The sequence below is a fragment of the Lissotriton vulgaris genome, chromosome 6, assembly GCF_964263255.1.
Source record: "Lissotriton vulgaris chromosome 6, aLisVul1.2, whole genome shotgun sequence".
Taxonomy (NCBI): domain Eukaryota; kingdom Metazoa; phylum Chordata; class Amphibia; order Caudata; family Salamandridae; genus Lissotriton; species Lissotriton vulgaris.
In genome coordinates this window covers 1,743,593,490-1,743,611,450 of record NC_141694.1, presented here as the reverse complement: position 1 = coordinate 1,743,611,450, position 17,961 = coordinate 1,743,593,490, and the positions used below count along the sequence as shown (strand labels likewise).

The following is a 17,961-nucleotide window of genomic DNA, read 5'->3' as shown; positions in this document are numbered from 1 at the left end:
GATGTGGTGGTGGATGTGGCGGTGGTGGATGCGGTGGATGTGGATGTGGTGGATGTGGTGGTGGATGTGGCGGTGGATGTCATGGTGGATGTGGAGGTGATGGTGGATGTGTTGGTGGATGTGGTGGTGATGGTGGATGTGGTGGTGGATGCGGTGGTGGTGGTGGATGCAATGGTGATGGTGGATGGGGTGGTGGTGGTGGATGGGGTGGTGGATGGGGTGGTGGTGGTGGTGGATGGGGTGATGGATGTAGTGGTGGTGGATGTGGTGGATGTGGTGGTGGATGTGGCTGTGGATGTGGCTGTGGATGTGGCTGTGGATGTGGCGGTGGATGTGGCGGTGGCGGTGGATGTGGCGGTGGATGTGGTGGTGCATGTGGAGGTGGATTTGGAGGTGGTGGTGGTGGATGTGGTGGTGTTGGTGGATGTGATGTTGGTGGATGTGGTGGTGGATGCGGTGGATGTGGTGGTGGTGGATGCGGTGGATGTGGTGGTGGTGGATGCAGTGGTGGTGGTGGATGGGGTGGTGGATGTAGTGGTGGTGGGTGTGGTGGATGTGGTGGTGGTGGGTGTGGTGGATGTGGTGGTGGATGTGGCTGTGCATGTGGCGGTGGATGTGGCGGTGGATGTGGTGGTGCATGTGAAGGTGGATTTGGAGGTGGTGGTGGTGGTGGTGGATGTGGTGGTGTTGGTGGATGTGGTGTTGGTGGATGTGGTGGTGGATGTGGTGGTGTTGGATGTGGTGGGGGTGGATGCGGTGATGGTGGATGCAGTGGTGGTGGTAGTGGTGGTTGTAGTGGATGTGGTGGTGGATGTAGTGGTGGTGGGTGTGGTGGTGGTGGTGGGTACGGTGGTGGTGGATGCGGTGGTGGTGGATGTGGTGGTGGAGGATGTGGCAGTGGATGTCATGGTGGATGTGGAGGTGATGGTGGATGTGTGTTGATGGTGGATGTGGTGGTGGATGCGGTGGATGTGGTGATGGTGGATGCGGTGGTGGCGGTGGATGCGGTGGTCGTGGTGGATGGGGTGGTGGTTGTGGTGGATGTGGTGGTGATGGTGGATGTGGTGGTGGATGTGGTGGTGGTGGTGGATGCGGTGGATGTGATGATGGCGGATGCGGTGGTGGTGGTGGATGCGGTGGTGGTGGTAGTGGTGGATGGGGTGGTGGTTGTAGTGGATGTAGTGGTGGTGGGTGTGGTGGTGGTGGTGGATGCGGTGGTGGTGGATGCGGTGGTGGTGGATGTGGTGGATGTGGTGGTGGTGGATGTGGCGGTGGATGTGATGGTGAATGTGGTGGTGGTGGATGTGATGGTGGATGTGGTGGTGATGGTGGATGTGGTGGTGGATGCGGTGGTGGTGGATGTGGTGGATGTGGTGGTGGTGGATGCGGTGGTGGTGGTGGATGCGGTGGTGGTGGTGGATGGGGTGGTGGTTGTGGTGGTTGTGGTGGATGTGGTGGTGATGGTGGATGTGGTGGTGGATGTGGTGGTGGATGTGGTGGTGGTGGGTGTGGTGGATGTGGCTGTGGATGTGGCTGTGGATGTGGCTGTGGATGTGGCGGTGGATGTGGTGGTGGATGTGGTGGTGCATGTGGAGGTGGATTTGGAGGTGGTGGTGGCGGTGGATGTGGTGGTATTGGTGGATGTGGTGTTGGATGCGGTGGATGTGGTGGTGGTGGATGTGGTGGATGTGGTGATGGTGGATGCGGTGGTGGTGGTGGATGCAGTGGTGGTGGTGGATGGGGTGGTGGATGTAGTGGTGGTGGGTGTGGTGGATGCGGTGGTGGTTGGTGTTGTGGATGTGGTGGTGGATGTGGTGGTGGATGTGGCGGTGGATGTGGCGGTGGATGTGGTGGTGCATGTGGAGGTGGATTTGGAGGTGGTGGATGTGGTGGTGTTGGTGGATGTGGTGTTGGTGGATGTGGTGGTGGATGCGGTGGTGGATGTGGTGGTGGATGCGGTGGATGTGGTGGTGGATGCGGTGGTGGTGGTGGATGCAGTGGTGGTGGTGGATGGGGTGGTGGATGTAGTGGTGGTGGGTGTGGTGGATGTGGTGGTGGTGGGTGTGGTGGTGGTGGGTGTGGTGGATGTGGCTGTGGATGTGGCGGTGGATGTGGCGGTGGATGTGGATGTGGTGGGGATGTGATGGTGGATGTGGTGGTGCATGTGGTGGTGCATGTGGAGGTGGATTTGGAGGTGATGGTGGATGGATGCACACATGGATGGATGCAAATGTCAATGGGTGTGTGAATGAATGCATGGATACGTTTATAGTTGATACATTATCAGAGCGAGGACGGTCCAGGCAGGGGCAGTCCTCTTTTCGTATCTAACGCCTCTAAGATATAGCAACCACGCTTGGATGCTCGCTGACAATTGTTCACGGGCGTTGAACAAACATGCTCTGTTGTGCATATTCCACAGCTGTTCCAGCCCCAATCAAACAATAACACAGGGTAAAATGTGTCAAAACATCCAGCATGGCCTACCCTTCGCTGGAGTTTGTTCCACTCGACGCGCTGTAGCTCTTGCTGACACAGACTTTGTGACAGAAGTGACGGAAGAATTTTTTTCTGCTAAAAATAAATAAATAAATAAACACAAAGTAAATAAATAAAAAAAGGTGTCTCTCACACTTCATTCATCGCAAAGAGCTTGTACAATGCGGTAGTCATCACATATCTAGTGCCGGACTGCATGCCTGGGCAAGGGATAATTATTACAGAGCTTCTTTTTTCAGACTATGTGTCTTCCCTCCACACTTCCAGCCTACCACCATGGCTCCTACCTCTGAACTAAAGCATAATTATAGCCAAATGCACTGCCCTTGCACATTTATTCTATTTACAATTTCAGCAGTGATATCAAGTAAATGGCCGCTTTTAATCTGACTTTCATTTAAACAATTACAATCTATTTCCTTCTTTATCCCAATGTTCGAACCGGCCCATTTTTGCCACATTTACTTGCAGTCCTGGGGTAATTTCCCATTCTCAAGGAAGGGAAGCGTAGTGACTGGTACTGCCATAATGAACAGGCATTACTACAATGCCAGGAAATACCACTAACACTATGGAGCCCAACACATTTTTAATTTATTCAGACAGGGGACAAGAATTTAATTTCCAGGATTTCGAAAAACAAAATATGGTAAAATAGATTTTTTTTTAAATATAACATGCCCGAAAATGTTGGCTGTGGGAACAGATTCCCATACAAGGACTGGACCAATTCACGACACTGCAACAGTGAAGTGTGAGGAGATGGTGGCAAACCTATTCTCATTTAAACAGCAACATAGGGAATGCTAAAAGCTTTAAAGCTCATTCCGCTTTGAAAGACGCAACAAACAAGCAGCTGGAAGGGAACGTCTAGTTCTACGTGGTCAGTTTACTTCATTAAGAAGAAGTGGGCCCTAGAAAACAAGTTCAAGCTTTCACACGGCCAGCACATGCTCACTACAGCCAAAACGGACAGCGAAATCTGGGCCCGATAAGGGCAGAAATACATACACTCGCTGCCCTTCAAAGAGTAACATGAATTACATTTGGATTTTTAATAATGAATAAAACATGAATACCTATGCCTTCGCTGCGCCGGGATGTGAGTCACGGCCAAAAGTGAAGTAAATAATTACAAGGGAGGAAGGGTGACGAGACGCATGGGGAGCAGCAGGCCGTGCAGTGAATAATATGGGGAGGAGAAATGCCGGCCTGAGGCAGAGCACACGCTGAGAAGCTTGTGGGAGGGGGGCTGGGCTGCCTTTGATGTGGTAATGCGAGGCAGGCAGGCAGCCGGCTGGTGGAATTGTGCACGCGCTTTTTAGGGCTTGCGCTTGCGCAATGACCTAAAAAGCACATGCACTGCGTGGAATCGCCAGTGGAATCGTGCTTGGGTAAACGCTGTTTAAGCCCCTATAGAGCTTCGCCAGCTGTGCGCACAGCAGGCGAGCCCTAAAAATGCAAATGCAGCAGCAATCTCATTAATTACATAAAAAGCCTTTTCCATGAAGGCTCTTGGTAATAGGAATAGTACAAAATGAAAGTAAAAAAATGAGAAGTAAGTTAAGTCTCAAATGTGCATCATAATCAGTAGGAAATCGGACAGCATCCCTTATAGAAAGAAAAAAATCGGTCTCGCACCAAATTCAAGATCTTATATACAGCTTACTTGCATAGGATATTACAAGACTGCAAAGTCTGCACGACACAAACAGTATTCCAATAAATCATTATTCATTATTCTCTAGACTTCACATAACCCTACGAACTCATAACGAACACACTGGCACCCACATGCATCATTGCACCCGTTTGCGTTTCCAAAATTGCGAAAATTAGGGAATCGCAATTTAGAAATCGCAAACGGCAATGCATGAATAATTCGCAAATATTTTTGCGATTTCTTAATTTTCCTTAATTGCGATTCACATTTTTCGAATCGCAATTAAGGAAAACCTTCACATTGATTCCTATGGGCCAAAAGGCCCATAGGAATTAATGGGAAGGCAATAACATTTTGCGATTTTCATTTTGCGAATCGCAATTTGTTAATGCATTTCAAGGGTGCTGAGGGGGGTCCAAAGGACCCCCCTGCACCCTTGAAATTTTTTTGTAAGTGCAAGTTTCACACACACATGTCCAAAGGACATGTGTGTGTGTAACATGACACTTTCAAAAATGCATTTTTGAAAGATTTCGCAAATTAAGACGAGGTTCAACCTCGTGTTAATTTGCTCCCCCTATTTGCGAATTCGCAATTTTTAAAACATTCATGCATTGCATTTAATGAATCCCAAAAATGCGATTCCTTAAATGCAATCGCATTTTTAGAAATCGCAAAAAATTGCGAATTTCACACAATTGTTTAATGCATCCCAAAAAGGGATTTTGGAATCTAAACGGACGAATTTTGCGATTCGCACCGTTTGCGACTCCAAAATCGCTTGATCCATGTGGCTGTACATGAGTATTGGTTGCCCCTTCTGACTTAATGTTAGATAATTAACAGTGATTGAATGCAATACAGTGTGTTAAAGCATGAACACTAAGACTTAGCAGAAGGCTTCTGATGAGTTCTTCAAGAGTTCAGCACCCATTTTAATTAAGATGGCTTTGAGGCCTCACTAAGGCCTAGTTCATTCTAAGCCAGAAAAACACACTGTAACCCTTCATAATGATTTTGTTTCAATTGCAATAGCCCCATCGAAACTCGTGTGATTTGCTGTGTAGAGCAACTAATAGTAATGCATATTTTAGTTATAACACACACAAAAACTGCATCACTGCCTTATATACGTTTGGCTGTTAGGTGTGGATATGCAAAACTTAGTGAATGTATGTAAATTGCTTCCAAGTTAAATTACTGGTATCTTGTGTGAAAATAGAATCAAAGAGCATAACATCCATTCAAAAGTCACTAGAGATACCGGAAGAATACTGGCATGAGCGGAAAATGTTTTCCACAAGACATTTGTGGGTGAAACTAGTCTCCCGTGGGGAAAAAAATAGGAGAAATGTATTTTATTTAAAATCTCCTGCAGTGTTGCAAGATTTATGTAATGTGAATTGGCGAATTTTGCAAATCCTCACAGAGGTAATCGATAATTCACCTCGGCTCCTTTGCATGGCCATGAGCTTGATTCTCAGCAGAGACAAATAACCCTTATAGCATATTGAGCACAGCTGTATTTGTTTATAGTCGATCAAGAATGCAAAACAGCATTAAACACAGATGATTAAAGCTAATAAATATTATACAGGGGGTGTGAAATCCATCCATGTTCCACAATGCTATTTTTAAGCTCCTGGTAAAGATTAAAGTATTTTTTGTCATATTTGACCTGATCTGCAAACAAACCATTTCCATGCTCACAACAGGCCTATCTTTGTTCAATGAGGTGGTCACAGTTAGATTGCCTTACAGCTCTGCCAACCTGTAAATAAATGTCACTGTGTGAGGAGGGGATGGAGCCTGCTGCCGAGAGCTACCTAAGAGGAACTCTGCCCTCCAACAAGCCCACCACTCCCCAAAAAACATTTCAAGGGGTTGCTGAGATTGTCGCCGAAGTCCTGGGGGTGTTTTCTCCCTTCTTATTGGACATCTGCTGCTTAGAACCGCAAAAGACGAGCTAGAAATCCACTATATGCAGTGGTTGCCCGCTCGTCTTGCCTACCACTGTGTGATTTTGGCTGACACACGGTAACACGGTATGAGTTGGCAGGTCTGGGAGTACAAAGATGTTTTTCTCAAATTGCTGCCAATCTTCTTCCTCCTACTCCTTTTTACTCTCAGTGGACTGCAAAATATGTAGAAGGAGGAATTTAATGTAGTTAACACGTGTAAAACTGTGGAACAAGACCAACATGGAAGGAAACGGTGCTGGTAAAATGTACAATGCCACTACGCGACAGTGAAACGCCCTACACCTACTGTGTACAGAGAAGGGTGGTGGCTTGGTACTTTTAAGAATATTTTTTGATTTAAGTGAAAAGTTAAAGACAGTGGCTTAGTGGCTTGTGCGTTTGAAGTTGACAACTTTAGGTTTAGCGGCAGGTGTGTTGGAGACTTTGTAGGTTTGCCTTATTTTTTCCTATTGCTCTTTTTCTAGTTTGATGACAAGGACAATACTATATATGCTCATTGTCTCTGCTGCATTAAATGAAGTTCAGGTTAGTACAGAAATGATGAAGCGAGAAAAGGTGAGTAGCAAGGTACTAGGAGAAGTAAATTCCTTTCCAAGCCTCTGACAAGCTGGTAGGACCGGAGAAGAGACAGTTGCATATAGGTCTGACTCTTCCCATCTCTACTCCCCCTCCTTATAAGAAGAAAAAGGCAGCTCCACATTTTCACATTGACAGGTTAGCACATAGCATAGCAAGGTGGAGGTGAGAGGTGAAGGATGAGTGAACAATGGTAGGGGGGAGGACGTTTACAGGAGATGGGGAAAGTGTGAGGAGAAGGACAAACAATCCCAAATGTGTTGTAAGTTAAAAAAGGTTTTTTGTTACAAACCTGGACAAAACGTTACAACTTTGAAACAACTAAAAAATCACAGTTTAACTTTTCTAAAAAATTTGCTTGAAAATGTAGGTAAGATGTCATCTTGGGTAGTTTCTTTATATGCAATGATGGGTACCTGCTAGTCCCCCAGCTCATTAAAGTAAGGCACTGATTCTGAGTTCAGAGAGTAACTCCCATTCTTTTGCAGACTCCTGTTTGCTTAGGATTCGAAATTCCAAATGGTGTTTTGTTAATCATACCCCTACTATTTGCTCCTAACCGATTTTGGCAGATCACAACCAGGGGAAAATGTATGTTAAAAAAGGCTAAATTTGTGGATTTTAATATGATGAATACAGAATATACATGATAAGATGTTTTCTACCTTGCAAAACTGAGGCATTCACTGCACCCAGTAAATACTAAATACCTCTTCTCCAGGTACCGGCCTATTTTAACGAACTCTGAATCAGAGTCAATGATTGTATGGCGGTCATAAGTGCAACTATACTCAAAATTGTGCTGACAAATTCATGCACTTTAAAAGGAAAGGCACAAGGAGGCAGATAAAAAGCAGTATTGGTTGGTTTTGTAGAAACAGCTCACCGCCAAATTCAGAGCTGTGGCGCACTGACTGTTAAGCGTGTGCACCGAGAGGAAAGCGGGACGGTGCACAGTAGCACAGCCAATGCGCTGTTAAGAGTGTGGACATGAAGCCACCACTGTACTGGGAACAGCAGATCACAGAAAGGTAGACAGGGTGTTTGAAGTTGTTGGTCTGCCTTTCTCTATAAAGACAGTATCCTTGCATGCATTTAAAAGGGGGAGTAAAGTTGGGTGTAGTGAGTGACTGCACCTGCCTACTAGGGGATATCGGATGGAGTGCTTCCTCACCTTTCACGAGATGCCTACAGGTGCACTGACTCTCCTGAAGGTTTGTTTGCATCAGCCCCCTCTCTGTAATGTGGCATGAAAGGGAAGTGCTCCCATGCAAAAGGAGAGTGCCCCCTTGAGACGGATCTGTATTACAGAAGGGGCTGCACAAGCATCTCTTAGCACAAGTAATACCAAAGTGCCCCATGGGAGTAAAGAGTGTTTACATGCCCATTGAGCCCCAGTGCACTTTCTACTGTGTGACCCCCAGGGTGCAAAATGCGTTGCATATTTTATGCAAAACGCACCATGAATGACACTATTTTGCTGCAATTTGCAAGCGTTGATTCTCAAATACAATAGATCGGTTTTATTGATTGGTACTGCCTAATCAATACTCGACTGCAAATCAGAACACATTTTGTAATTGTGTAATTAATCATGCACTCTCAGATAAAGAATACACCGTATGCCAACTGTATTTATAAAGTCTTCAGTGGTGGGTGTTCGGCTTCATCACTGGGTATCCGTTTACCAATGAGGTGTTTGCCGAAACATAACTACTGCGCCTTTCACTCACCGCACTAGCCAATCCATATGATTCTTTCTTAACTCTCCAACACTCAACAGTTTAAATATCATACGTTGCCATATATTTTATTTCTATATTCATATTGCTTGGTTGCTACATTCTGAAGCGTTTTTGCGTTTTTCTTTAACTAGTCTTTGTCAGCTCTACAAAATGCACAGCACGTCAGGCATTCAAAATATATAAAAAAATCCCACTGGAGTAGAGTCCTAGGCTAATTTCAGAATGCAATGTGTTGCATGTATATATTTCCATCCTACACATATAAGTGGTTATACGATTCTGGACTTGTATTGAACAGTACGTAATTTACTAGATGTCTGTTTGTTTCCCACAGTTACCTTGTAAAGCGCTCTGAAATCCGCAAGGGTATTGTTCGCGCAATATAAAACCTTCAAAATAAATAAATAAGTAAATACATGTATTCCTTACATCAGTGCACAGCTCAATGCTGATGGAAGGCTGAACATGCAGGAATTTGAACGCCTCTGGAAGCGTATTAATATATGCAAGGTACAGGAGAACTATATGTGACTGACATTTTCTTTAAAAGAACGTGCTCTTTACTACAGCTCAGCCCTTTATTTATGGTGTATATTCATGGTTGAAGAGAGCTTCAACTGTTCATGAAATTAAAAATAGCAACAACTTTGGCTGAAAGGACTTCAGATGTTTGAAGTGCAGTACGCGGCAGGACCGGTTTTAGGGCGTTGCAACCTGGCGCTGGCGTGAGGGGGGCTGCTGTGTTTAAAAATAACTTATGGGTTTGAAAGCGAGTACCTTGTGTGTCCAGCAGTTATCAGGCACAAATAAAAATGTCACGATATCTCTGGTGAGTAACTTTCCTGTTGGAGAGATAGCAGAGTGTTGTCTAGTGACAGTTTTGACTCAGCCTAAAGCAGTGCAGAGAGTTAATTTGCCTGCTGCAAGGAACGTGTTCCATGCAAACTACAGAACTAAGGGGCAGATTTACAATAACTGGCGCATCCCTGCATATCAGCAGGGATGCCCCAGTTATTTTGCGTCACGGCAGACACCTCTTGCAATGCGGCGCACCATGGGGCAAGAATAGACAGATGCGTGATGCATCTGCTGCCGTAAAGGTGATGCATTGCTGGAATTGCATCGCAAGCGCGACGCAGCTCCAGCAAGGGTCGGGGTGCCCCTTTGCCTAACATGCTGCGTCAGTCAGGGTTTTGATGCAGCATGGCCATAAAAGTGACTGAGTGAAATCTTGTAGATTTCACTCAGCCACATTTAGGAGGCGTTTCTGTGCTGGAACCCCCCCCCCCCATGCTCCGGAACATCCACATGTGACGCAGGGCTTTACAACGTGACGAATCTCCCTAGATGTGTCACGTTGTAAATACCCCGCAGCATGGCGCTGGCTTTGTGCCGCCGCCGCTGCACAAAAGTGACGCAGCGGTGGCGCAAATGTGGCGTACGGGGCTTGTAAATCTGCCCCAAAGTGTGAGTGAACTATGAGATGCACTATAAAAAAAATTCAATGTATGTCAGAGAGGGGCTATGGAGAGGTGAGGGGCACTGTTGGAGGGTGGTAGTGAGGGAATTCACTGAGAAGGAGGTCATTTAGCTGTGGGGAATGCCAAAAAGATTGATGCAACAGGCACCACCAATGCTTAAGCCGTCCTTAGTCTGCTGGATACAGTTTCAGGGGTGTAGTAAATGTGGGCCGGCATATGGCATAGCGCCGTACTTACTATGCGTCACGCCTCGAAGATGTCAATGCCATTGGTTGCGCTACAATGCCTTGTTTGCCCGGCGATAAACACGATGACGCATTGCACTACATTGCAAAGGCGAGGTAGCTACACGTTCTAATACAAATCTCTGCATGGAGGCAATCACTCAAGTGCGAATTGCGTAATATATGTAGTGTAGAAATGTCATGTGCTATGGGCAGGATAGGCACACAATTTAGTTTTTTCACATGGTTTGTCCTTAAATTCATAAGGTACTAGGGTTCCAAGAAAAGCCAGTTCAGGCTGCTTTGCTTGACGTTATTGATGTGGCTTTATGTGGAATCCTAGGAGTGTTTATGTTGCCCATGCCCCATTCGAACTCTGTTGCATAACCTATAAGGCGAGTAATGCAACTTGGCACAAAGGCATTTGGCACTCTGTGTATGTCATTTTTTGGTGCAAAAATATATTTTGCTAACAAAAGCTGATCAGTGTACGTAGTTTTTGTGGACCTTTGGTCTGGTTTTGACCTTGTGCTCAGAGAATCCCTGTGAAAGGTTTTAGTGGAGATGGGGGTCTGTCTTATCTCTTAAAAGTTATAACCAGATTACATTCTATGGGGCATATTACCAAGAACAGGCGATAAAATTATCGCCGCTTTATCGGCAGGAAACTGCCGCTAAAGCGGCGATAATGGGCTTGATAATATGCCCTTGTGAATTCCATTAGCAGTCCAGGTTAACACCAGAACCTGGGCTGCTATGGGAATTCACAAGGTCATATTATCAAGCCCATTATCGCCGCTTTAGCGGCAGTTTCCTGCCGAGAAAGCGGCGATAATTTTATCGCCTGTTCTTGATAATATTCCCCTATATTTGTTAATTGAGGCGGAGTAGATTGGTGTGAGTCAAAGTAGCAGTGTGAGTTATCATGTTCATGGAAAGTGGCAGGGTCTGACCATTTGGACAGCATGCTTTGTCAAAATGGCTGTGTGCACTCTGAAACATGGGGCATTATCAGCACTTTCCGTAAGCGCAAAGCCACACAGTGTGTAAAGTCATCTCCTTACAAAACACATCAGCAGCTCATTCCGGTTGTTCTTTTTTTTCTTTTCTAGAACATTTTCAACAGCAATGTCTACCAGTCCAAGTCCATCGATATGTCTGGTTTGCAGAATGCAGTTCAGGAAGCAGGTACAATGTGCATTGCAGTCTTCTGTATCCATCTGCTGTCGCTGATAATGTGCAGAAAAGTCTGAAATGATTGCCTATGCTGCTGAAATGAGTGTCACTCTTAATCACAGGATATCTCATGGTGATGGGCAGCCTGACCACCTTTTGGATTATGAGGTCTAACCTCGGGTGTTTGATGTTTTTTTAAAAATTTAAAACACGTCACAGGAAATTCCTGTTCATGCTCCCCGCCATGTGCCTACAGTGATCCATTTATCAGGACTAAACATTGCTTGTTAACATAGCTTTATCACGCAATTTAGATAGGTGCAAGGTGCACATATTTGTGAATCACAGACTCTTCCACTACTCCATTACTATTAGCAAATCACAACAACTCCACTTTAACATTTGGATCCTGCCTGGTTTGGACTCCTCCCAAACCCTGAGGCCAATAGTACACTGAAAGCACCTCCTTCCTTGGAGCTGAAACCAGCAACCACCACACATGCTCATCACACCAAATATACACTTCAACACAAGATGACGCCAGACTCAGAGTGGTTTATTCCTGGGATATTATCTGGAGCAGCATTGTTCGAAGATGCCACACTGGAATCAATAGATATGAGAATCCGCGTATTGCCCTATTGATGCCAATCCTTATTTTCTTCCCCGTCCCACCTTGCCATGGTCAGTTTTTCCCATGCAAGAAGGTCCATGTTCTCCTCATGCTGTTAAATTATTTTGCATAACCTTTACATGTGCTTCGAGGGGTGACGGGACTGAAAGCGACCCCTTTTGGTAGAGGGGCTCACAGGGTTGTCTCTGGACTACCTGCAGTAGATCAGCACCTAACTTTGATCTATTTCCACATTGAACACTGCATGGGGCAAGGGGCCTGGCTCCCCCTTGTTGGCATGTTCATTTCATCCTCCTTGACTATTCCATACTCACCTCTCTCAAGCACTGCTGCCACAATGCGAATGGTTTGCAGTTCTTTAAAGGTACCAAGCCACTTACTCTCTGCCTCTCGGGCATGCTGCATCACAGGTTACACTCATTTTCGTATCCCACTTTTTACACTATGTCATGATAATGTTCAAGTAAGGAACATTGATAATTCTTGTCAATTGTGATCTCACTACAGAAACCTAGCCAACATCAATTGTGAAATGCAGATTAACTGGCACCCCTGTCATATTACATAACCCCATGTAAGAAGAGGTTACTTGCCATAAGGGTGATGTATTCTTCAGAATCTCTACATTTGAGCATCACAGTATGTCACGTGCACACGACTTGATATATTGGTGTACCACACAAACTATCCTTTTGTCTACTCTAGGTTGGGGTCAGGTCTCCACTTTTGACACTCTCATGCTTGATGTCACTGGTGATATTCTGCAAACAGCAGCTGGAAACAGACTTCTTGCCCCCCCCCGTGACATGTCAATCTCTTGCATTCAATAACTCTTTGCCTTTAGTCACTCGAGACCAACACGTCTCTTTCCATTGTTTCTTCTGATTTTTCTTTTCGCAATTTTATTTGACCTGGTTTTCCTTGTCGTGAAATTTAACATATTCTGCACATTTCTCTTCCTGTTTCCCCAATTTGTTGCTATACTATAACAAGTGTGTAATACTTCTTTTGACATCAGTTGTGTACTTGTCCTATATTAGCTACTCACCACTCCTTTGACCCTACCTCTTTCTGGTGCTGTGTGAGGATCCTGCACCTCCCAAGCAAGGCTCCATAGAACCACATTCATTGTTTATCTTTCATCTGTGCTCACAGTTCATGCAACAACATAGGTAAAGTTCCCAAGGAACTTCTGAATCTGTCTAAGGAAGACCTCTCACTTGACTTTGTAATATGTCTCATGTAGGTTCTTTATCTTGCTACTTCTCGTAACTCGCCCTCTTACCCCTAAAAAAAATCCTGGCCAGAACAATTTGCATTGCAAAATTAAAAAAAAACGGAAAATAAATAATACGTATTCAAGAAGTTCAAGCCACTTACCACGACCCAATAACTTGTCAGCAAATTCTGCTTGGCAGTGTCCAGAAAGAATTACACAAATTGATACCTTTGTAAAATAAAAAGATACTAAGGGCCCCATTAGGATATCGGGCGGATCGCCACCGCCATGCGGGTGGTGGCGATCCGCCCAACATCCATCCCCGCCCGCCACCCATTTCCCCCGCCATATTACTATGGCGGGGGGACCGCGGCGGACGGAAAGACCGTCCGCCGCTTTTCCGCCCGGTCAAGGAGTTGACCGGGCGGAAAAGGGTTTCATATTAGGGTGAAGGCGGAGACATGCTTTTCCTTGGCGGCAACGCCGCCACAGAAAGGCATGCAGGAATGTCTTGTGGGGGCCCGTTGCGGGCTCCCAGGGACCCAGGGGGGTGGAGGTTGCACATGGAGTGGGTACCTATGGTACCCCCCTGCACTTCGCTGTACGATGTGCCTGTCACGTTGTGCATTGAAGTGCACAATGTGCATTTTTAGCATTGTGGCGGGCGGTGCTTTGAGCACCGCCCGTCGCAACGTTAAACATGCGGGATGCGCCCGCCAGTGTGGCGGGCGCATCCTAATGGCCCCCACGGGACCACCGCCCTTATGGCGGGCTTCCGACCGCCATTCTTATGGGCCCCTAAATCTTTGGAACACCACATTTTAAAAGTGGCTATAATGCAACATAACATCCAATAACCTTTACCACGAAACACATTGTTAAACTTAGAGCCCTTCCTAATCCAAGACTCTTCCACAGAGTCCTCTTCTAGAGTCTTACTCTCTTCTTATGCACCCCTCTCTTTTTTCCCACTCATTGAACCTGTCTCTCTGTGGCGTTCTGTCTTATTCCCCCTACAATCATGTTTAATCTAAACCCCTCTACTCCTTTTCATCAGTGTTAGTTTTGGCTCACCTTGCAGTTACCTGTCTTCTGGTCGCTGTCTTTACTGCCTCTTCCTATCCTGCAACATTTAATTAACTTTGATAAGTCATCTTGACTGCTGGGGCACCAGCGTTACTTGGCTGCCAGGGCATCATTGTTACTTGGCTGCCGGGGCACCATTGTTACTTACTTGGCTGCTGGGGCACCATTGTTACTTGGCTGCCAGGGCACCATTGTTACTTGGCTGCTGGGGCACCATTGTTACTTGGCTGCCAGGGCACCATTGTTACTTGGCTGCCGGGGCACCATTGTTACTTGGCTGCTGGGGCACCATTGTTACTTGGCTGCCAGGGCACCATTGTTACTTGGCTGCCGGGGCACCATTGTTACTTGGCTGCGGGGGCACCATTATTACTTGGCTGCCAGGGCACCATTGTTACTTGGCTGCCAGGGCACCATTGTTACTTGGCTGCCGGGGCACCATTGTTACTTGCCTTCTGGGGCATCATTGTTACTTGGCTGCCGGGGCACCATTGTTACTTGGCTGCCAGGGCACCATTGTTACTTGGCTGCTGGGGCACCATTGTTACTTGGCTGCCAAGGCACCATTGTTACTTGGCTGCGGGGCACCATTGTTACTTGGCTGCTTGGGCACCATTTTTACTTGCCTGCGGGGGCACCATTATTACTTGGCTGCCAGGGCACTACTGTAAGAGAGAAAGCAAGATATGGTGTTGCTCAATTGTGAATTTACCTTGAAAAACCAAAGACAAGAGGTGTTTGATTAAACCAACTGTTCCTGTTCTGCCAAACACTTTGGTTGAGGGAACAGTTACATAGTTGGCTGGGGTCTGAGGACTGTCTCATAGTGCAATCGGTTTGTGTGCCATTATATAAATTTCGTGGAGCCTCATGAAACAGTTAATAGATCTTTTTTTGGAAGAGGAATGTGGGCCTAGTCATGGATCCATAAATTATTTCCAGCTGATTGCAAATGCAGGTGGGTCTCGACCTTGCGTGGACACATTGCGGGCCAGTGGGTAGGATCTCTATTTGTCCGGCATGGGGAGCACGTGATCACCGGATGTGCTGTGTCCTGATTGGCTGAGTGTTCCTAACTTCATGTGGCATCTAACTTTATGGTGTTTTTGGAACATGTGCCCCACCGGCATTGTGTGCTTTATTGGGGCCAACCTTCCCAGACCATTGTGGGTTCACTGCCGATCTGTGGGAATAATCTGGGTTTTTCCTGTTTGTGTCTTTGTCATGCTGGTTACAGGTCACCATACCTGTGACCTGTCAATCAGTTGCCTCAGCCCTATGTCTCAGGACCTGCCTGAACACATATTTCTGACTCAAGGTAGATGGGGAGGTCATATTGAGTGATTTTTACCACACTGACTCAATTTTGTTATCTTGTGGACATGTATCATTGAGTATGTCAACATTTTCAATATTAACATTGGAAGACGCTTTCTATCAATTCAGTACAGGGGTTTGATAACATTGTATAAGACACAACTCAGATGCAGCACCAACAGCACCTAGAAATTTCTCTGTGCATAATGCCAAACCTGTGCTCCAGGACGGCACCCAACGTTTGTGCGTATTCTCAAGACATCAAGAAAACGAGATGTGCTGCCACCAAAGTGCAAAATATTCAGTTATGTGGGGAGAGCACTGGTTCTTTGGCCATGGCATTTTTTTGAAAGCTGTCCCACCAACGGTGTAGCAGATAAAGCAGATAAAATAATGTTTTAATGTTGTAGAGAATTAGTCAAAATCATGCTCTCTTGTCCATTGACAGTCAAAGAAAAGCATCACAAGAAGCAAAAGTACCATCTCCATGGAAGTGAATTTACAAAAGAAGTCCCTAGATGTCCAGAGTTTGAACGAAAACACAATGCTCGACCTCCTTAATCCAGTCTCTGTTTTATGCACACAATATTCACCTATAATCTGCATGACGTATGTGAGAAATAAAAAACGTAAACTCTCTTTTGGTGCACTTACTCTCTTAGTCGTATAATTTCTTAACCTACTTTTCGTGGGAAGTGTCCAATGCTGAGCCGTTAGCACGTTCATGCCGCAAACCAGCTTTTGGCACAATTGACCAACTTGAACTCAATCTGGCCTTGGAAACTTCTAGGCCCATTTTGGCAGGGGAGCTTGAGGAGCATTTGGCTGGGTTCACTAGTTGGGTTGCTAAGGCAGTAGCAATGGTGGTCCCACAATGGCCCATCAGGTTGGCTAGGGAATCCCCTTCCAAACCCTGGTATATCTCGGCCCTCAAAGCTTTGAAGCATGAATGTAAGATCCTTGAGCGGGCTTGGCACAGGATGGATATTGCCAGACAGCTAAGCGGAAGCTCAGAGATAAAAAAATATATACTATGAAGCTATTACGCTGGCTAAAGGGCAATTTTACTTGGTCCGCATTGAATCAGCCAGTAACAACTCTAAAGAAATATTTGCTATAGTTCAGAGCTTCACGCCCCCTCTGGCCCAAGCTAGAGTGTCACCATCTTCGCCTACTTGGTGCAACCCTTTTCTCATGTTTCTTTCTGGTACCAGCATTGGGGCGTCAGCGGAGTTTCAATCTGCTGATCCTGCTTGTTCTCTGTCCATATTTAGGACAGTCGATCCTCTGGAATTCCTCAAAATTTTAAAGGGTCTAAAGTCGGGCTCGCCCTTGGACTCCTGTCCCGCTAGGCTATTGGCAGCAGTGGCAGTGGCCACGAACCCAAAAGTGAATACCATCATCAACATGTCTCTTCAGAAAGCTGATGTACCACAGGCTTGGAAGCAGGCTAAGATCTTACCACTTCTAAAAAAGCTGTCATTGGACACCCTTATCCCAGGGAACTACCGGCCTATCTCCCTCCTACCTGCTCTGAAGGTGGTTAATAAACAGCTTACAGAATTTGTGGAAAGGGAGGCGCTTCTGCATCCAGCTCAATCAGGGTTTCAGGTATCCCATAGTACAGAATCAGTTCTGGTTGAGGTGTCGGAGGCCATCCGTGAGTGTTTGGACCGCAGTGGGAGAGCTGCATTAATTTTGCTGGACCTCTCGGCGGCGTTTGATATGGTCCCGCTCTCACTTCTCCTGGCACGATTGGCCAGGATTGGTGTGTCAGGTGCCATGTGGGGTTGGCTCAGGTCTTTTTTGAAGAGTCAAGCAGATTTGGCTCCCACCGTCTTTCTCCTCCCCTCAGATAGTGACTACTGGAGTCCCACAGGGATCCTCCCTTAGCCCCCTTTTTTTTTTAATATCTATGTTACCCCGCTGATACATTTGGCGGAAGAGTTGGGGGTCAAGGTGATGGCCTATGCTGACGACCCCCAGTTGCTTTACCTGGGACAAATATGTGGATTCTGTGCAATGGGTTCAACATTGCTTATCTTCTATTTTCAAATGGTTGGTGGATGCGCAGCTTAAGTTCAATGAAGAAAAGTCTGAGATTTTGCTATTTGGTATATTCCCTCCTAACTTTCGAGAGCAACTCTGGCCTCCTGAGTTTCCATTGCCTACCTCCACAGGGAAGCCTGCTAAAAATCTGGCGGTATGGTTTGATGAGAGCCTTTCTTTTTCGACACACATTATTAAGTTGGCCGGCTGATGTTCCGCCCTTCTTAAAACTCTCTGAAGATTTTTTCCGCTTTTAACTCAGGTAACGAGGAAAGCGGTTACTTGTGCACTGATTCTGTCACTTCTGGAT

The 17,961-nt window shown here is 46.1% G+C and overlaps 1 protein-coding gene across 1 annotated transcript in view; it reads left to right on the top strand.

Annotated features, from left to right (window-relative positions):
• The window catches only part of CAPN13 (calpain 13), a 493,752-nt gene that overhangs the window by 452,514 nt on the left and 23,277 nt on the right, over positions 1-17,961 (top strand). The window contains exons 20-21 of the mRNA XM_086925977.1: positions 8,907-8,975; positions 11,283-11,358. Of these exons, the coding sequence (XP_086782103.1) occupies positions 8,907-8,975; positions 11,283-11,358 (145 nt within the window). The remainder of the gene's footprint in view (positions 1-8,906; positions 8,976-11,282; positions 11,359-17,961) is intronic.